Source organism: Lactuca serriola, chromosome 6 (assembly GCF_051521515.1).
Source record: "Lactuca serriola cultivar US96UC23 chromosome 6, Lser_US96UC23_V15, whole genome shotgun sequence".
Taxonomy (NCBI): domain Eukaryota; kingdom Viridiplantae; phylum Streptophyta; class Magnoliopsida; order Asterales; family Asteraceae; genus Lactuca; species Lactuca serriola.
Window position 1 is genome coordinate 163,930,299 of NC_136413.1, and position 21,426 is coordinate 163,951,724.

Here is a 21,426-nt window from a genome sequence, read left to right on the forward strand (position 1 = left end):
TTTTAATTAGCAAATAAATAAATATACATGCAAAATACATATTATGTTAATTTACAATAATAAGTTTTTAATTTTAAAAAGGACTATTTAATTGCCATTCTTAGTCTCAACTTTTATTAAATAGAGATGGTAAAATAAAGTAGTTTTGTTGGATAAAACTGAGCCTACATTATCATCCAGTGTCATATATTGACACCCAATGGATAAAACCGATCGAATCTAATAATCAATTGGATTGGTTTGGTTTTGTTGCATCTAACTCATTAGATTGTATCGGCTGATAAAATCCAACATCCAATGGATAATTGGATCGGATTGATTTCATCAAAATCCATTGGATTTGAACTGATGGACACTCTACCAAAACCTATATTAGACAAGTAATGGAAAGTGGTTCGAGGTACTTGACCAAAAGTTATATGTTTAATTATTATAAACTTTTTCTAACTCTTGTGTCACATATTTATTTTGGTCATAAGGATGCTCAGGGGTGACATGTGGTAGATATATAAGTTTACCTGCTGATATCCACCTTCCTCTTGTCCATTCTAATGAGATTGTGGGCTTCTTCTTGTTGTTGATGTATATGTTTACATGCACGACATAAAGACAACCATATAACAAATCGGAAGAGAGAAATCACTACAAATGGTGTAGCTTGTTGTTCACATAATATGGAATGTATTCATGTACATAATGACAGAATACTCTATAGTGCTACTAAGCTATGAGAAAATGGATTATAAGTTCCTGGGAAACTACTATCATGTAGATGCTACCAATACCAAGGGATTTCTATTTCTTGCACCATGCATAAGTCAAATATATACGTTAAAAGATGGTTGCATTGACATCGATCAAAAAAAGTTGAGAATGTAACAAAACATGAAGCACCCATTTTCATGGAATATCATAGAACGATGTTTTGGAGTTCTAAGAAGAAATTGGCTACACTTGGAAGTCCATGCATTTTATCCTCATCGAACATTAAATTATATCATCCTTGTTTGTTGCATTCTACATAATTTTATACGAAAGAACTTTCTCAATGATCACCTTAACATAGAGAAAGATGAGCACAATGAGAATATGGGCTCAACTTACACTAAGTTCCGCAACTTTTATTATAACACCAAGAGGGCTTGTACATGGTATTGTAATTATAAATGGCGAACTCTTATCTTTCTCTCCTAAATTAGCTACCATGTTATTTGTAATTGTAAGAATATATATACTATGTTACCGTGTTATTTGTAATTGTAAGAATATACTATGTTTATGTGTATCTTATGTTACTGTTTTGATTTGTTTTATCATATAATATCATTGATGCGATGTTTAAAGGAATGTAATTCAAGAGGTTGGAGTTAAAGCTAGAGAAAATGGAATGAGATGGAAAATCAGTAGATGACAAGACATCTTAATTGGATTTTAGTATTCATCAAAAAATAAGTACCAGTCACAAGTAAAATCTCTTTATACTCATCAGGCAAAGACCTATCTGAAATTTGAACTTTACATATTGGTTGGAGCCCACCAATGAAGGAAGGGACTCTCCAAAAATAGGCGTATGCCACTGTGTATGGCAAGCACACGGTATTCTTTAGTAAAAGGCGAAAGAATAGTTCGCTTTGTGCTTACCACATGGCTGCGTGCCTTTCCTTCTCTCAGCTGCTTGCTTTAAGTAACGACTCTCACACCTTCTCTCTCATTCCAGCAGCCGATGTGGGATGACTCTTCCTCCCCTCGTCCACTTTCCTCTTCTTTTTTCCCCTCTCTCACTTTGATTTGGTTCTTGATCTGTTTTCGAGGAAGTGTGAGTATGTGTTTTGAAATAAATTATTTGATATTGGATAAATTAGAATAAGATATTTGTGAATGTTACGTTTGACGGACCAAACAACATTAAAAAAATGATAGTCTTATGAAATTAGAGTTTCATATTATATTAAATGAAGGGGGTAAACAAGTAATTTTCTATTACTTTTTGATAAAGGTAGTGTAAATTTTATGGAGTGTATGGTCGTAAATGTTTTCCAAAATAATAAAATTTGTAAGATTATTTGTTCTTTTGTTTGCCGGAGTGGTGAAAAGTCAAAACATTTATGTAAACATTAACTTTGAAGAGTGTTAGCAGCATATAGCATAGCTTTTTTGGAAACTTCTCTTTAGGGTCAGTTTTATTAAAACTCTTGCTGAATGTGATTTTAAGATATTGAGATCAAACATAAGAACAACATTGTTGATTGGTTCATGATCAATCGCTATAGTTGCCAAAATGAGAGGATTGGGTAAAGTAAAAACACGTTGAGTCTAGTTTTATATAGATCGATTTCTTGCATCCTTACGAGGTCAAAGATATAACATGAAGTACTCATCTTTGGAGGAATGTCATATGGTGTTTTGAAGTTCCAAAAAAGAGGATGATAAATACTTATAAATCCATCCTTTTATCCCCTTAAAAATGCAACATCGGATCATACTTGCATTCTCTTCTTCTCTTCTTCTCTTCTTTTTCCCCTTCTTTTACTTCGGTTTTGTTTTTAGGAAGTGAGTTTTGAAAGTAAGTACTAGATATTGTATAACTGGAATAATATATTTAGCGACGGATAAATTCTCATTGTTCAGAAATAACATTTGTGAAAGAAAAATCAAGTCTTATGAAGTTAGGGTTTCATTTTATAAAAATAAATATGTAAATAAGTGTAGTAAGTCTAGTTTACATTTTGATACGGGTATCTGAAACACAGTGGTGTTTGGTTAATCTCTTTGAGGGATAGTTATTTTTGAGAGATAGTTTTCTTAAAAATGTTGTACGAATATGAATATATTAAGATTAAAGCTAAGAAACGATGTCATTGGTTCGTTTATAATCTATAGCTATAGGTATCAAAACGGACAAGTAGGATAATGAATCATTTGTGTTTTATGTTATCAATGTTTTATTTTTCTGTCACGAATGCTTTCAAGTTACATCATTGACTACATGACTTCAAGGAAACCGTAGAAAAACTAAATCTTTCACTTTTTTTTTTTATTTAAACAAGTTATAATAAAAACTCACTGTAAAGAAGCCTATTCTACTCTCTACACTTAGATATAAGAGCACTAATCTAAACATTGAGTTCTAATAAGAAGAAGACAATAACTCTAAGAGAAAGAAGTCAGAAGACAAAAGTAAAAAAATATCTAAATATACATTATAAACCCTTACATACCTTCCAACTACATAGAAAATAACCAAAATAAAAATAACAATGCTTAGGGTGGAGGAAGTGCTCTCCTTTCAACCCATTCAACCCAGGCAACAGCTTTTCTCTCTCTCTCTCTCTCTCTCTCTCTCTATATATATATATATATATATATATATATATATATATATATATATATATATATATGTGTGTGTGTGTGTGTGTGTGTGTTTATTAATTAATTTGTAGGGTTTTTAATTATTGAAAATAGTGATGTAGCAGTGAGTTGAGAATTTTCTAATATATGAATTGAAAATGATGAGTTTCTTATTAAATCAGGTTGTCTCAATCTCAATTTTCGTATATCATTTAATAATGCAAGGAATTTTCTAAAATACAAATTAGATTGTAACTGTTGTTGGACTCATAAATACTTGGGCTAAGTGATTATTGTTATTTTCTAAAATACAAGTTATGTTTGAAGACCTCTTATAAAATTTCTAAATCCATGATGCTCTACAATTGAAAGTGGATATTCGTGTATGATAATTATTTCCGTCAAATTTTTTCTTGATGCATCAGCATTAAATGTATAGTTTCAGACATGAGTTGTACGTACCATCCATTTTCTTTTTTTCTTGCACCAAGATAGATTGGTGAATATCTAAAAATGGGCTGTGTAAACAACGTTTAAAATGGACAAATAAATGTTTTGTACCTTTCTTGTTATCCGCACCCAATACTTTCTTGCAATGAATGCATCTTGCTTTAACTTCACCATTCACTTTAAATCTTTTAAAACGGGGCAATGCTGGTAAACATGATGCCCTTTTTGAACCGACCGCTTCGTCTTCATCTTCACCGTAAGACCCTTTGATCCATTTATTTCTTCGTGAAAAGTAACGAAGAGGATTTCCGACTGTCCCTTTCTGTCTAAAACGTTATAAAATCAGGTTAGTTTTCCTGATGATGTATACCCAAGAAGTGAAAATGTAGGATGGCACACAATCATTTTTGTAAAAATGCTAACATTTCATAGTTTTCAGGAATGGATTATTTTTTATGAATAGAGCAAAACCAGTTTTGTTAAAATCTATTCTTAAAAAAATACATTATCTACTTTGTTGTAAATTGAAAACAACCACTATTTATTCCTAACAGAAATCACATAAGACATTTATGATTTATGTATTTACTAATTTACTATAGAAAACTTGAGGGACTTGTTATATTTTACGGAAGTTGGAGGGTCTATCTTGAAATATATTTCTTTCCTATTTTGACGAGTGACTGACCTGAAAAATCACAATCATGTTTGGCTTCGAATCTTTTGCTTAACTCACACAACACACAACAAGAAGAAATCATCATCACCGATTCATCTGAACAGTGGAATCAAGCAATCAGACTCAATCGCTTAAAGAAATGGCTCGAGCTGGAGGAATAACGAATGCAGTAAACGTAGAGATAGCGGTACAAGATGCTTGACAGAATCGTAATTCTTGGGTTACTTCACGATTTTTGTTACGAAATCAACACTGCTTTCTAATCACAGAAACTGTATATGTTTATATTCAGCTTCTAGGGATTGAGTACAATTAGGCTTTTTTCAATGTGGACAATTGGAAAGTTGAACTCTGAAATTGGTTGGAGCCCTAATTGAAAGGGACTCTCCAAAAATAGGCGTATGCCACTTAATGCAGCGAACACACGGTATTCTTTAGTAAAAGGCGAAAGAATAGTTCGCTTTGTGTTCACTGCGTAGCTGCTTGTCGTCTTAGTTCCCAGCTGCTTGGTTTATGTAATGAGTTTGATACCTTCTGTTTCGTTCAAGTAGCCGATGTGGGATGAGCCCCATACTTGCATCCCTCTGTAATGTTTCAAACTCTTCTCCCACATTTCTCTTCTTTTTCCCCTTCACTTACTTCCATTTGGTTTTTGATCTGTTTTTTATGAGGTGTTCACTGTTCATGGATATGGGTTTTGATAGAAATTACTAGATATTATAACTGGAATTAGATATTTCGTGAAAGATTATTTTTAGTAGACCAAAAAAAGAACATTTTCGTGAAGAAAAACAGCAATCTTAGGAAGTTAGAATTTCATATTTTGGTAAATGAAATGGATAAATAGGTAAAAGTTCGTTTTACTTTTGGACAAAGGTATTGTGAGAATGGATAATGACTTAAACTAAGTCCTTTTATTCAGCTCACTTATCAAGGAGTCGAATGGTTTTGAATTTAGACTTCACACATTGTTTTTCTTCAAACAGGTTTTCAGATTTCAACATTTCAAAACAATATGATTCATGACCTTCTTGACTTTCTTTCAAACAACATGAGTTCCTTTATGATTGTTACATAAGAACTATTGAAAACTTGAACTTTACAAATTGATTGGAGCCCTTCAATAAGAAGGGACTCTCCAAAAATAGGCGTATGCCACTATATATGGCAAGAACACGGTATTCTTTAGTAAAAGGCGAAAGAATAGTTCGCTTTGTTCTTACCACATGGCTGCGTGTCTTTTCTTCTCCCAGCTACTTGGTTTAATTAATGACTCTCATACCTTCTGTTTTATTTAAGCAGCCTATGTGGGATGACCCTCAAACCTGCATGCCTCTCTTCCAAACCCTTTTTCCACTTTTCTCTTTTTTCCTTCTTCTCTTATTTTGATTTGATTTTTGATCGGTCTTTTAAGATATTTAGTCGAATATTATTTTTATTTGTCCAAAAGAAGAACATTTTCTTGAAGAAAAATGAAGTTGGAGTTTCAAATTATAGTAAATGAAGGGAATACAAGCCAATCAGAGTCACAATATGCTTTTAAATGTAAATCGCCATTGACAGGAAGAAAAATACCCTGAGAGTGGCCTTAAGATAGTGCAACACACGAAGAGCAGCATTCCAATGGGTCTCACGTGGAGCATAAACAAATTGACTAAGCGTGTTGACAGCAAATATGATGCCAGGACGCGTAACTTGTAGATAAAGAAGACGTCCAATCAGTCGTCTATACTTTCCAACATCAGGAGAATCGTCTTCAGTAGTGAGACGAATGTTATGTTCCATAGGAAAAGAGCTTGGTATACATCCTTCCATACTGTTATTAGCTAAGATATCCAATTTATATTTTCTTTGAATAAGAACTATTCCATCAGGTGTTCGAGCAGCTTCAATTCCAAAAAAAATATTTCAAAGGACCCAAATCCATTATACTAAACTTGCTGTTAAGAAAATCTTTGACTTTGGCTATCTGTTGATCGGCATTTCCCAAAAGAACAACATCATCAACATAAATAAGAGTTGAAACATATATACCCTTTTGTTTGAAGATGAAAAAAGAATGGTATGCCTTTGAGTGTTTAAAACCGATTTGGAGGAGAGCACCGATGGATTTGTTGTACGAGTTTCAAGAGGCTTCACGTAAACCATACAATGACTTTTGGAGACGACAAACTCTGGTATCTCCTTCTTTGGCAAACCCTTGTGGCACCTTTATATACACTTCTTCATGCAACTCTCCATGTAAGAAGGCGTTATTCACGTCAAGTTGATGAATAGCCCACCTTTTATGAACAATAACAACCAACATAGTCCTAACTATCACGATCTTGGCCACCGGTGCAAAATTTTATTGAAAATCTACACCTTCCATGAAGCCTTTCGCAAAGAGTTTGTCTTTGTACTGTTCAAATTCACCAGATGGTTTGTATTTCAATTTGTAGACCCATTTGGAGTCGATTGCTTTCTTTACCGGTGGTAAATCTGCCAAAACCCATGTGGTGTTGTTTTCAAGAGCCTCAACTTCCTTTTTCATAGCATCCTTCCAATGTTGCCTTTTAATTTCTTGGTAAAAATTCTTAGGCTCGTCTTGGGAAGAGATAACAGCCAAATATGCTTTGTGTGAATTAGTAAATTTTTATAAGACACAAAATAAGATAAAGGATATACCGTCGAGGAAACTAGATTGTCATTGGAGTGTGAATGGTTTATAGAAGGTGGCAGATCAACTTTAAATTATTGTAAACGAACAAGCTAAGTGTGAGTTCGTGTTAGGCGTTGGTTTGGAACCGAACTATGAACTGGATCGGCATTGGACTCGCCCGGGCCATTTCTGGCCTATCGGAAATAGCAGTAGGACTTGAGTCGTATTGTGGGTCAACAGAAGACCTCCGTGGACTGCCGGAGGCTGGGGGATCGATGTCAGCAACATGGTTTAAGCTTTCGAGATCTTCTATGTTCCGATCCTCATGAGAATAGTCAAGATGACTTGAAATAATTTCGTCCTTTTCTTGAAAACCATTTTTTTCATGGTTTTGGAAAGGAAAACACATTCTGTAAAATTCACATCTCTAGAGATGAGAATTTCACATCTTCAATGTCGAAAACTTTATACCCTTTTTGCCCTTGTGGATAACCGACGAAAACACAAGGCCTCCCCCTTTATTCGAACTTATCCTTTCATGCTTTATTTTCCTTTACATAAGCTAAGGAGCCTAAAACTCTCATGTGATCGTATTGAGGCCTATTTGTATGGGGTTTTATTCTTCACATACCAAGAGGGTAGTCGATTTATGATGTATGTAGCGGTAAGTATACATTCTCCCCAAAACTTGATGGGAATATTAGCTTGGAAACGAATAGTCCTAGCTATTTCTAATAGGTGCCTATGCTTTCTCTCAACGACCCCGTTTTGTTGTGAGGTGTGAACGTAAGAGGTTTCGAGCATAATGCCATGCTCTTCATAGAACCTGAGCATATTATTTTGAGACAAATTCACCCCCGTTATCACTTATATTCCTTTTGGTTTTCCTTTCAAATTGAGTCTCCATTAGTTTATAGAATGCAACAAGATTGGAGCTTGCATCAAATTTATGTTTTAACAAATAGACCTAGGTAGAACGACTGTAATCATCCACAATAGTTAGGAAGTATCGTGCACTAGAAAGAGAAGGAACACGATACCCTTCCCATATATCACAATGAATAAGATCAAAAGGAGAAGCTGTTTTAATATAACTGATTGGAAAGGGTAATCTGGCTTGTTTTGCTCGAATACACGAATCACAATAATCAAAACTTCCAATTTTATTTTATAAAACTAATGTGTTGTAATCTAGAAGTTGAAGAATGTCCCAACCTCCGATGCCAAATTTCTATGTCAACTTTAACAACCATCGCCTTGATCTTTGCATCTATATCTTCCATGTTGTATAGAACATTCTTACACCTTCCCATGCCAATCAGCTTCCTCGAATGTAAGTCTTGTATGTAACAAAAATTCGGGAGAAATGTTACGAAACAATTATGATTTTTGGTGACTTTACTAACCGATAGAAGATTGCATTTAAAATTTGGTATATAAAGGACATCATTGATTTTTAAATTGCTAGGTAAACAAGCACTCTCTATTCCTTCATCAGGAACGTTGTCACCATTCAATATGTTAACAGGAACGCCATCCTACGATTCCTTCAAGTTGGTTAAGACGAAGTTGTTACTAGCAATATGTTTGGTAGCACCGGAGTCAATTACCCATGGTTGAAGAAAATTGATCTTACCAACCATATTGATTTCAAGTTTGAGATTGTTGCTTGATTGATGAATTAGTTTCTTGTATTGCTCGACACTTAGCCCAAGTATGGGGTTGACTTCTATTCCAACTGCAACATCTTTGGGTCTTCCATTTACAGTCTTCTTTTGTTCACCGGTTGGTTTTCGCTGTCGGTTTTCCCACCAGTCGGGATATTGATTTTCTGGAAGTAGCCATCGATTGTGTAACCCAATCCTGTTGAAAATACCCGATTACCGACCCAACCCGTTTGAATCCGGGTAAATCGGGTCGAGTATCGAGTATATATTTTCGGAGGGTTACCCAATTTTTTTAGTCCGGATATAGGGTACATGTATAGGGTTTCGGGTATACCCGAAATACCCTATTTATTAAAAAATAAAGTGACATTTGGGTAATATCAACACTTATCCACATGATGTTTACAACTTTACCCTCGTTCTCAATCATTGATTTAAAAAAAAAACCTTGTCTATTTCTTGAGTCTTCAATCGAAGTATCGAACCCTATGAAGACAAAGAGATATCTCCAGTAGACTTCAAACTTAACTCAACTCGTCGTCACAGGTCATCAATTCGTCGCCAACACTCACCGATTTAGACTTCAAACTTCAAAGAAAGTGATTTTCTTGTAAATGATTTCGAAAATAAGGTATTGGCTTCTTGCATTTTGGTTTCTTGTAAATGTTATTATTTTTGTGAAGATTACTTGATATCTCAAATATTATTGACTAAATGGCTTCTTGTAAATATTTATAAAAATAAGACTAATAGAACACGACATATTTACTTCATTAGATTTTTTTTTGGGTAATACCCGAATTCCAAACCCGACCTACTACCCGAATTACCCAAACCAAAAATACCCGAATTTAATTCGGGTCGAGTAATGGACATTTTTTTAACATGAAAACCTCGAATTACCCGAAACCCGAAAAATTTACCCAATCAACACCCCTAGTGGGACCAGTTTAATTGTAAAGCTTGCACTTCAGTCCTTCACAGTTGATGCGTTTATCAGAATGGATCGTCTCAATACTTTGTGTTGTTTCAGCTTGATAGGCTGCAACCTCCACTGTTGGCTTCCTTGTCGCACTAATATTCTTTTGTTGCTCTTCTTCAGCAACAAGATGATACACGATGCTCGGACTTGGCATGGGTTTGGTGCTGAGTATTTGAGTTTTTATGGTTCCAAAACTATCATTGAGACCCATCAAAAACTCTTATATACGTTCTTTTTCTTTAGACTCCATGAGTCTTTTTCCCAGATTACAGGAACAGTTGCTGCATGTGCATGTTGGCGAAGGTGAGACAAATTCAATTTCATCCCACACACCTCTCATCATGGTGAAGTAGGATGAAACTGAATGATTTCCTCGCCTCATGTTGGTAAGGTTCGTTTTAGTTCATATGCCCTCGGGGCACTTTCCTTTCCAAATCTTTCTTGAAGGTCTTCCCATATTTGTCTGACTATGGTGGCGTATTCTTACACTGTTCTTGATCTCCTTTTCCATGGCAGTGGTAATCCATCATTTGATGATGGCATCGCTCCTCTGCCATGATTTGTATTCTTGCTCATCTTCTGCTGGTTTGGGAATGGTTCCATCAATGAAACCTACTTTGCTATTGGCGATAAGAAAGTCGCTCATCTCTTGAGACCAATCCGCATAATTATTATCATTCATATTGTCATTCACGTGCATTTGACGAAGATAATCAGTTAGGTGAATGTAATAGGGTTTAGATTGGATCAATTTGACTCCAGGTTCTTGAATTATGCAAACGATCCAAAGATCATATATACACATCAATTTGAATAAAGGAAGCTAGATATCCTACTAGGAAACTAGGAAATTGAATATATATATATATAGGAGACAAATTTATAAATGACTATTGACTTAAATGAGCAGCGAAGTTAAAATGTTTCACGCAAAACATTGACATTATTCAGCAACGAGCACTCATAATCATATTTAATATATTAGTTAATAACCGTTAAAAAAGTTTTATTAATAAACCATTAAATTCAAAGTGACAAAAATCATCCATATGTCATGTCAACATGACCCAACTTGTTATCCAACCTGTCCCATTTTGGCATCAATAGTTGTAGACTATAGACACTCGAGTTTATAATGGACGACTTCTAAATGCCCATTTCCGATTTAGCTAAAAAAACTAATTTTACCCGTTTTACCGACTATCAATAAAATGTATTGTGTATACATGTACTTTGTTTGCAATATGTATTTGGTTTTGCTGTTAATTATGACGGAAATTGGATAAAGATTTGTGGAGTAATCAACACTCATGATGTAGCTTCTTGACATCTGTAACATTTGCATCTTTTTTTTTTCACACATATTAGCATAGTATCCTCACTCTCCATATTTGTAGCAGCAGGTAACTACTTCTAAAGATTTTCCTTTTGAGTAATCATTCTTATCTTTCTCTTCCATTCTTCATTTTGTTGTGTTTGCTTTCTTGTCTCACATTGTTTTCATTCGCTTTCAATTGCATATTGGTGTTATCTCCTTTACATGGTGACTTATTTTTCTTTGGATAAAACAAGACAATATGTTCGTACTCTTTAGAAAGTAACCTTTCATTAAACTCTTTAGAAAAGGTCAAAGACTTTCATTAAAAGTAACCTTTCTGACTTTTATCTCAAACAACATGAGTTCCTCCTTTGTACTTCTATCTTGATTATCACTGCATTTGTATTTTTGACAACAATTTTACAAGCTTTAGGTTTAGCACCAGATTCCATTAGACCTGATCAGTGACAGTTAACAAACAAGAGCTAGTGAAAATTTAAACTTCAAAAATTGGTTGGAGCCCTCCAAATAAATGAAAGGACTCTCCAAAAATAGGCCTATGCCACTATATATGGAGAACACACGGTATTCTTTAGTAAAAGGCGAAAGAATAGTTCGCTTTGTGCTCACCACATGGCTGCGTGTCTCTTCATGTCTCAGCTGCTTGGTTTAAGTATTGAATTTGATAGCTTCTGTTTCGTTTAAGTAGCCTATGTGGGATGAACCAGAAACTTCCATTCCTCTTTTTAAAACCCTTCTTCCACTTTTCTTTTCTTTCCCCCTTATCTTTACTTGGTTTTTGATTTGTCTTTAATATAGGAAGCGCTCTTATATAGGTTTTTGAAAGGAATTATTATTAGAATAAGATATCCAGTGAAATTTTAATTTTAGTTGACCAGAAAAAGAATATTTTGGTGAAGAAAAACAAAGTTGGAGTTGTAAATGAAGAGGATAAATTGGTAAGTACGTTTTACTTTTGGACAAAGGTTTGGTGAAATGGATAATGATATGCCATTAAATCAATTTATTCATATCACTTGTCAAAGATTCTAAATAGTTTTGAATTTAGACTTCAGACTCCACAGTTCACACATTGGCTTTTACTGTTAAACATGTTTCATAGTTCCACATTCAGCACTAACGCCTTGTTCATGAGTTTTTAGTAAATTTAGTAAAAGAAAGAGAAAGAAAATATTGACCGGAAAGGGAGGGGAAGGAGAAATTTTCTTATTCCGTGTTCCCGAGTTCGAAGAAAATAAAAGGAAAATTATAAGTTTTTGTGTTTTCTTCCAGAATCCGCGCAATTTGGGAGGAAATTTTAGAATTAAAACATGGCTCTAAAATCCTTTCCTTCCCCTTACTTTCCTTAAATCAATTAAATTCAGGGTACACGATTTTCCTTCGACATTACTCACATTCCCTCCATATACATCCATATCTCTCTTTAAGTAGAATTCGGGAACAAGGCGTAAGGCTTAGTGAGTGTACCTTCTCACCACTTCGCACTTTTTGCCTGACATCGTAATCATGTCATTTCCCCCTTCACCTCTCTTATCGATAGGAAATGGCCATCTCTCATGTTTTTCTTTTTTTATTAAATATATAAAATTATAATTTAATAAGTTTCTAAATATTTAAAATAATAAAAGAGGAATATTTCATTAAGTTAATAATAAAAATCATTACGTAGTAAAAAATGACAATCAAATAAAAACAATATAGAATACTTCTAATTGAAATAAAATTTTATAATTTCCTCTCTTGTCCTCCGAACTATCACGAGGTCGTCTCCCGAAAATGGTCAATGTTTTTTGTTAGAAATTTCATATTGCAACATTTTTTGTTGTTCTTTTCCCGAACAAATTCCATTTCCGGCTAGGGGTTGGCTACTCGGCTTACCAAAATGTATTCGAGGAGAGAAGAAAAATTGTAGAATAAGATTAGGCTAGCAGGCGGCATAGAGTATTATTGTGGTATTTGTTAATAGTGAAGTTGTTTGGGTTTAAAACATAGGGGTGTCAAGTTGTGGTTGATAAACTGACAGATCAAAAACGAAAACATTTTGACTCGGGTTGTTGAACCACTTGCACGCGGCTTATTTCGCCTGAATCTTGGGGTGAAATCGGTGGAAAGATTGTTTGAATTCATTTTTGGTAGCAGAAACTAAGTGTAGTGTTTGTGTGGAATGAGTAGTAGGAAGTGTATTATTTGAGTGACAAAGTATTAGATAGTGTGAAATAAAATAAAATCCAAAAGTAGCCGTTGGGGAGGAAAGGAAGAAGGTGCGCCGAAATCATTATTTTGGGACGTCGCTTTATCGTGGTGTGTGGTGCCGGTATTCCTACCAGCCTTAAGGCTACCAGGAGTGGAGGTCCATCCACACGTGAAATGCTTAGGTGGAGGGTCTCTCCACGCGTGAACACCGCCCCTGGATTTAGTGGGTTGGTGGTGGCGTGGCTCCCGGGACGGACGAAGACGCGGACATTCATTGGTCATTTAATTTTGATCGTTAGGGTAATTAAATAAAAAAAAAATTTCCTTTAATTTCCTTTCTCTATCTGTATATACATCCACTTATACACAATTTTTTTAAAACAATCATACAAATTCTCTCAAATCAAACATACAAATTCAACAAAAAAAAAATGGATAGCGGTTCTGATGACGATTTGGTTTTGCACACACTATTGTCTGCGGCACAAGACATGATTCGTCAGAGAGGCGAAACTTCACACTGCGAGAAGAAACATAGAAAATATATCAATCGGGATCGAGAGACGACACATGAACTTTTGGTACGTGATTATTTTGCCTCTGATAGTCTTTATAACCTTTCGAAATTCGAAGACCGTTTTCGTATTAGTAGAAATTTATTTTTACGTATAGCTTCAGATTTGGAACGTAATTATGAGTTTTTCCAATTACGATGAGATGCTAGAGGTAAACGTGGTTTTACCACAATACAAAAATATACGGCCGCTCTTAGACAATTGAGATATGGTATAACTGCAGACGCATCAGATGCGTATCTGAAAATGTCTGAGAGGATGGGTCGAGATTGTACATATCTTTTCTGTGAGTATGTTATAGAGCTTTACCGTGACATATACCTGCGACATCCGACTAAAAGTGATGTCGAACAGTTGTATGCCGCGCATGAAGCTAAACATGGTTTTCCAGGGATGCTTGGTAGTATTGATTGTACACATTGGGAGTGGGCAAATTGTCCCAATGCGTGGCGCGGTCAATTCACACGAGGAGATCATGGGGTCCCAACTGTTATACTGGAGGCAGTTGTTTCAAACGACCTATGGTTTGGCATGCATTCTTTGGTATGGCGGGGTCAAACAATGACTTGAATGTACTTCACGCGTCTCCATTATTTAACAATATTTTGCAGGGTAAAGCACCAGATATGTCATACGTTGTGAATGGAAATGAATACAAGTATGGATATTACCTAGGTGATGGGATATATCCAGAGTATGCTACATCTGTTAAGTCTTTTTCGTTTCCAGTCGATGAGAAACGAAAATTGTTCAAGTTAACATAGGAATCTGCATGGAAGGATGTTGAAAGAGTGTTTGGAGTCCTAAAACAAAGGTGGCACATAATCAAGCATCCAACACGAACATGGGATAGGGCAAAACTAACGACGGTGTTGACTGCCATTTGTAATTTTACATAACATGATAATAGAATAAGAGAACAGAGCTATTTGTTTATATACCGGGAACGATGTACTTAATCCACCTGCAGTAATACAAGTTGGCAGCCCGATATACTTCTCTAGGGTTTTGGAAATACAATATCGTGAAACACGTCACAATCTACGACACGATTTGACCGAGCACATATGGGGGAGACAACTCCAAGGAGGAAATCGCGATGGAGACGAAGAGGATTAGGGCGACGATTACGACGAGAATGCAGACGGTGACGACGAGGCAGATGAGAATGATGACGACGAGTGGTATTTTTCTACGGTTTTTATGTTTTACTTTTTTTTTTAAAAAAAAATTAAGTAGTGTAGTATTTGATTTATTAGGTTTTATGTGTGTTTTAGTAATTTTAGGTTTTAAATTTCTATGTTTTTAATTAATGAAATGTTTTTTTTTTTTTTTTTTTTTTTTTTTTTTTTTTTGTTTGTGTTTTCAAAAAATTTATTTATCTTATAAATTATGTTTTTTATTTCATATAGTGTTACAAAAAAATAAAAAAAGTTACCTATTTTATAAATTATGTTATTTATTAAACATAATGTTAAAAAAATAAAAAATAATAAAAAAGTGTATGTTGTTAGTGGTGACCATTTTATATGTGGAGTGGGTTGGTGGTGAAGGTCACGTGGCATAGATGTGACACCACTTTTCCGGTGAGTTGGTGGTGACCACTCCATATAGCCTAAAAAAACAGATGATCTGTTAACCTTTTTTACTTTATCTCAAACAACATTAGCTCCTTTCTTGTATTATGAAGTCAAAATATGGCAGGACAGTTAATATTATAAAGATAAATAAATTAACAAAATCCAGTTGGTTTCTTCTCGATCACAAGCTCAATAAGTCAATCATGCAGGGTTTCTGTTAAAATTTATCACTGCATTTCTTGTATCAATTGGCATATAGTTGATTTTTGAACTTTAAAAATTGGTTGGAGCCCTTCACTGAAGGAAGGGACTCTCCAAAAATAGGCATATGCCACTGTGTATGACGAGCACACGGTATTCTTTAGTAAAAGGCGAAAGAATAGTTCACTTTGTGATTACCACATTGCTGCGTGCCTTTACATCCTTCAGCTGCTTGGTTTTAGTATTGACTCTCACACATTCTGTTTTATTCCAGCAGCTGATGTGGGATGAAAAAGAAACTTGCATTCCTCTTTTTTCAAACCCTTCCTATCTTGTTTTACTTTGATTTTGTTTTTGTTTTGTTTAAGTTTCAAAAGTAAATCCTAGATATTGGATAATTAGAATAAAATATATAGTGCTAGTTCAAATTTTGATTGGTTTTAACTGTATTTGAACCTTTTGCCTTAACTGTTTTGACTGCTCCTTAATCCTAAACCGAGGCTTACATGTATTTGAACCTTTTGCCTTATGTGTTTTGCAAGTTGTCGCTATAAGTATTATAAATATTATATGGATATTAACTAAACTAACCAATAGGAATAGAGTTGTTAACAAAAATGATAATTTGCTTGTGATTTGTGAAAATAACCAACTTGTCCTGCCGGGATGGCTTCTTCGGACTAATCAAAATATATAATTTGTGTTTTTTTTTTAGTTGCACCAAAAATATCTCTACCCATGTTCATGATGATCCTTTCGAAATGTCTAATATCATTGTTTTTCAATTAAATATCACATTTTAAGTCCTTTTATCGTATCTACTTACCACCGGTTACGTTTCTCTAGAATTTTGTCGGATTTGAGTGACAAACGAACCATCTTCTCGAAATTCCAAAATTGTGTATTGGATTTCGGAATTGTTCTTGTAATTTCAAAATATTCCGAAACTTTTTTTTCTGTAATCTCAAATGGTCTTGCTGGAATGTCCGTCCGAAATGTATTTTTTTTTTGTTAGAAAAAAGTACTTTGATGTGACATTAACTTGGTTTCGGAATGAATTCGGAATTCCCCATTCCGAACTAAGTTGTTATTTCCTTAAAACACAAAAAACTTGGTTGTTTTTGTTAATAACTTTGTTCATGATAATTGGTTTGTTTAATATCACAATATTTTAATATTACTTAGCGAATGCCTTTTAACTATAAATAATGTAGATTTTCACGACAAAAAACCAGAATTTTATATGCAGAAATTAAGAGCGACATAATTTACAACATATGATTTCGGGGTTAAAGTTGCATTCAATTATTTTTAGGAAAGTACAAAAGTGAAATAGATATAAATCTAAGTTCAACTTTCAATTAACAACTTTCTATGAACTAAATCTGTAAACACTTCCAACAAATGCATATACGTCTATATATAAGTGTGTGTCCAAGTCATAAGAGAATATTCTCCGCATATTAAAAGGAATAATCCAATCATTCTTGTCATCCCTTATGGAAAGCTTTGCATCCAATATTATCCCCTCAAAACTTATAAATGATGATGGTGTAACACCTGTGTTTCCGGGCTTGTCATTTTTAGCAATGTAATAGTCTAGGTTAACCCTTATAACCCGTTTTGAAATAATAGAAGTGTATTATTTGAGTATTATGTGTTTTGTGCTTAATTGCTTAATTATGTGGTTTGATTAATTAAGAATAAAAATAAGCGTCAAAATTTAAGTGTAAAATAAACTTGATATCTTTGGATATTGTTGTAGTAGTTGAAACGAGGTTTCTGAATATATAAAGAACGCCCAAATCTGACTTCGTATGAGGAAGTTATGATTTATCGAAGTTTCGGCTTAGCGGTATGCAGCCTGAAATACTCGATTTGAGATCGAGCGGTTTTTAGCCGAAGCAATCTAAACGAGGATCGAAGGTCTCGTTGTTGGTATCGAAGCGATAAAAAGTTAGGCGAGAACGGACGTCAAACGAAGAAGTTATGAATTTATAACGAAGTTTTTCTGTCCCGGCCTATTAAAAATAAATAATAAAAATAAAGTTAAAATTAGCCGACGGAGTCTAAACGAAAGTTGTAGAGCGTAGTCTCACCTTCGCGTGGATATAAAGAACGTCAAAAACGGAGTTCGTATGAAGAAGATTTGAATTTCCGAAGTTTATTAAATAATTTGTATTTAAATTTAATTATTAAATTCGGCATTATCCGAAGAGGAGTCATCGGACTCATCCGAAGTACGCCCCGCGTACACCGAGGGATGTCGACATTCGCACTCGAGTCTTCGGATACGTAAGCAGTGACGATTTCGGACCTATACGCCCCGCGTACTCCGAGGCTCCAACCTCCTATAAATAGGATGCGAGGGCAGCCGAGTTCTTTTGCTATTTTCTCTCTTCTCTCTCCCGTTTTGCATCGTTTTGCGTGCCAGAAATACCCCGAAGCCTCGGTATTATTCTCGAGCCCCGAAGCAAGTCCCGAGATCCCGAAGATCCCGAGAAGTGCGGTTCCCGAGCCGAAGCTCTGTCCGCGAGAAGTTCGATTTTTTGTGAAGAACTTCCAGATCTGCTGAGGATTACTACTTCTGCAAGTCGTAGTGCCGTCCGATCATCTCCTGATCAAGTGAGTGTGTAGTTACTTTCTTCTAACGCATAATTATTAAGTATTTTATACGGAATACGTATTATGTGTATAATTTGGTGCTTATATGTGTGAGTGTATACTACCTTTCATAAACACGATAATAATACAAGTATGGTTTGAGTGTATTAAGTGTATTGTTGTTTATATGTGTGAATGTGTATTCACTTTCTTCTATCTCATAGATATGATTTATTCTCTATGAAATACATGTTATGTGTGTGTGTGCCTCATCTGTTATGTGGAATATGTATTGATTAAAGCATGCTATACAGGTTTTTAAACTATGTATAAAAATGTATATTTTTATCTACTAATATGTTGGGTAGAACATGGGTAGATAGTTGGTGTGTAATAAACAGATGAGAGGCCTCGTTGTTGTTTGATTTAGTCATCTAGCGGAGTTTAGATGACGACCACGGACTTTTCTAGATAGTCTTGTGGAAACATTAGCAGGTTCGCCACCTGTAGGTGTTAATGAACTTGGGTGTTCATTTGTTGTACTCCATCCCCCTCATGGTTGCCTTATTTGACTTATATTGCTGAGGAACCCCCGAAGCATGTGTTGTCGCCCCGATGAAATATTCTTAGACTAGGTCCCTTATGTTAGTTGTTTTAGGGACATAAAGTGAGAATAACGGCAATGGGTAATTGGGTTATTGTTGGTTGGTGGAAATTAAATATGATTATTTATTGTGGGTTGAAAATCCTATATGCTCACCAGGCTCCCAAGCCTGACCCACTCAGTTTTATTTGTATTACAGGAAGTGGCGCGAGGGCATAAGATGGATGAACCATCAAGTTGTTTTGTTTACAAGTCTGTATATGTATATATTTGTTGAATGACTTGTAATGTTATCGTTTATGCTTATTGGTCTGTATCGGAACAAGTTTTGATTATATAATGAAAAATACATTTCTTTTATGAAATGCTTTGGTAAACATTGTTTTATCATGTTTTGTTTTTGGGAACAAATTCCGCAACTCTTTCAAATCAAAAGGATTTATTCTGAAAATATTTTAAAAGCATAAATGAAAATCGGTCTTTTCTGGCCGGGATTTTGGGGATGTCACAGATGGCATGGTCGACGCGAGCCTAGGGCATGTTGGACAGAACCTAGTACAACAGGTTTTAATGGGGCTTATGATTTCATATGGTTGTTATGGGTATATCATATTTAGTATTTAGTTTGATCCACTAGCAAAAAAAAGTTAAGTTATAGTCCACATGAGAAAAAAATGAGGGGGCAACGATGCACCTAAATCCCATGTGTATGCTTCTGACTCCTTGTTCTCCCTAACAACACTACATCGACCCACCTTATAATAACTGAAGATGAAGATGAACATGACGAGGAGGAAATTTGGCAACAGTCATCGCTCTATGCCCTTACCAATTACAAATAAATTAATATCATGCTTCATATACCAACTATATTCTCTATCACACATCTCCTTGATTCCCTTCATCTATTGTGCGTCTTCCACATTCAACTTTCTTTCACTAATGTATTCAATATCAGCAACGACCTCACCCTAGTTCATAGTAGTTTGAAGTTTACTAGATGATAAATGAACATGTATTAAGCGAATCAAATTTGTTTATAGGTATTATTGGTTCTTCATACTTAAAAAAAAGCCTTTAAGTTTGTCACAAAACATGCCTAATTCAAATATAATTTTATAGGAAGGCATTGTGGTCATTAAAGATGGCAAAGTGTTCAATAATGTTAGGTTAAAAGACGAGGAATTTGATTTATTTATTTGTCGGCTATTTATTTGTATATGTAACTATGTATTTATATATGTCCTCCTTTTATGGGATACGACTAGTTGCCTTCTAGCTTATGTGAATATAATCTTATTAAAAAACACCTCTTTCATGTTTTATAGTAAGCTCAATATGCCTTTCACTGTTCATTAATGGATTTTAACACTTAACGTACCAAAATTTTTAAAAAATAATAATTTTAAAGGCATAATCAAAACATTCCGGGAACTACTTTTCATTAAAAAAAACACCAAGTACCAAAATGTTCAATAATCATATAATTCAACCCGATCAAAATGTATCAAAATATGTGGAAGTCCCAAAACATAAACAAAATATCGATGCGTAGCAGTCAAGCCTTTCCCTTCCCTTTGTCGTTGGAACAATTTAAAAAAACATTTAACTTAATAGAGAAGGCACAACGAGGGAATATATGGAGTAAGGGCGATTGAGCTATGCTAGTTTTGGGCATCGGTGGTTAGTAGTCAATGCACTAAGTGGGGAGAATTGGAAAATTCTCCGGTAAAACAGCAAGTATCCAGGGTTGGTTAGCTGTTTAGATTTATCAGCGTTGTTAGCCGAGAGTGTGGCATGATTAGAGCAAGTGATAGACAAGTGGGGCAGGGAACAGACCATGGTTTCAGTTAAGGTAGTTGGTCGATGTGAGGCCTGGGTTTAGGCCATGGAAAGGATTCCGGGAATGGAATTGAAGTTCGGAACCCCAAGAGGGCTAGAACTGACTGCATGGGAGAGGTTCCCGGGAAGAATGGATCAGGTTGATGTGCGACAGTATTTGAGCGGTCCGGATAGAATGAAGGCCAGTGGGCGTACTAGTCAGGCCGAAGGCTCGGGGAACAGTCCAGATAGGCTGAAGGCCCAGGAGGGCGGTCCATACATGCTGTAGGTTTTGAGAGAGGTCCAGATAGGTTGAAGGCCTGGAAAGGCGGTCCAGTCATGCTGAAGACTCTGCATGTGATAGTGGATCGATATGAGGAGAAAGAGTAAATATGTCGCATGCAAGAGTAATCGATATGGTCTGGCCCCAAGTATTGATCATGATGATGGAGATGGTTGGAGGCCGTGCGTGGGCCTCGTTAGTTATGTGATCGGATTCAGAGTATATGGGAGTTAGAGAATAACGGTTGCTCTACATGGATAGTGTAGAGTGGAGTTTAGCTATGTGGCACTTATAGGTGCGGTAAGGGTTGTTGATTAGACTTACTGGAAAGGAAGGGTATGTAGCTCCAGAAGGAGTGTGGGTCCTCTGAGAGGAAGGCATCATAATAAAAGGATGATCGAAGATGCTTTGGTTATTGGTAGTAAGCACTGAGATTGTACCAGATATATGGAAGCACAT

At 35.2% G+C, this 21,426-nt stretch overlaps 1 protein-coding gene, 1 long non-coding RNA gene and 5 other non-coding genes across 7 annotated transcripts; 1 reads left to right on the forward strand and 6 right to left on the reverse strand.

Moving 5' to 3' along the window:
* Positions 1–1,522: 1,522 nt before the first annotated feature.
* Positions 1,523–5,146, reverse strand: LOC145057265 (uncharacterized). Its single transcript, XR_013686025.1, has 3 exons — positions 4,487–5,146; positions 3,910–4,124; positions 1,523–1,800 (listed from the first exon to the last, which is right to left on the reverse strand). It is a non-coding gene; the product is annotated as an uncharacterized LOC145057265 (long non-coding RNA).
* Positions 1,532–1,650, reverse strand: LOC145060705 (U5 spliceosomal RNA). The gene has a single exon (XR_013686894.1). It is a non-coding gene; the product is annotated as a U5 spliceosomal RNA (small nuclear RNA).
* Positions 4,842–4,958, reverse strand: LOC145060699 (U5 spliceosomal RNA). The gene has a single exon (XR_013686888.1). It is a non-coding gene; the product is annotated as a U5 spliceosomal RNA (small nuclear RNA).
* Positions 5,147–5,591: 445 nt separating the features above from the next.
* LOC145060698 (U5 spliceosomal RNA) lies at positions 5,592–5,709 on the reverse strand. Its single transcript, XR_013686887.1, has one exon. It is a non-coding gene; the product is annotated as a U5 spliceosomal RNA (small nuclear RNA).
* A 5,894-nt stretch (positions 5,710–11,603) lies between these two features.
* Positions 11,604–11,724, reverse strand: LOC145060709 (U5 spliceosomal RNA). Its single transcript, XR_013686897.1, has one exon. It is a non-coding gene; the product is annotated as a U5 spliceosomal RNA (small nuclear RNA).
* Positions 11,725–14,120: 2,396 nt separating this feature from the next.
* On the forward strand, positions 14,121–14,638 carry LOC145060357 (uncharacterized). Its single transcript, XM_079008041.1, has 2 exons — positions 14,121–14,417; positions 14,486–14,638. The coding sequence occupies exons 1-2, from the start codon at positions 14,121–14,123 to the stop codon at positions 14,636–14,638; spliced, it is 450 nt and encodes a 149-aa protein (XP_078864167.1).
* A 1,105-nt stretch (positions 14,639–15,743) lies between these two features.
* On the reverse strand, positions 15,744–15,862 carry LOC145060714 (U5 spliceosomal RNA). The gene has a single exon (XR_013686902.1). It is a non-coding gene; the product is annotated as a U5 spliceosomal RNA (small nuclear RNA).
* Positions 15,863–21,426: the final 5,564 nt, after the last annotated feature.

Bases quoted from the DNA above. Each gene is read 5' to 3' on its own strand.
- LOC145060357 (XM_079008041.1), top strand. From the start codon at position 14,121: ATGTCTGAGAGGATGGGTCGAGATTGTACATATCTTTTCTGTGAGTAT. The intron at 14,418-14,485 runs GTATGGCGGGGT...AATATTTTGCAG, and splicing joins GGTTTGGCATGCATTCTTTG to GGTAAAGCACCAGATATGTC.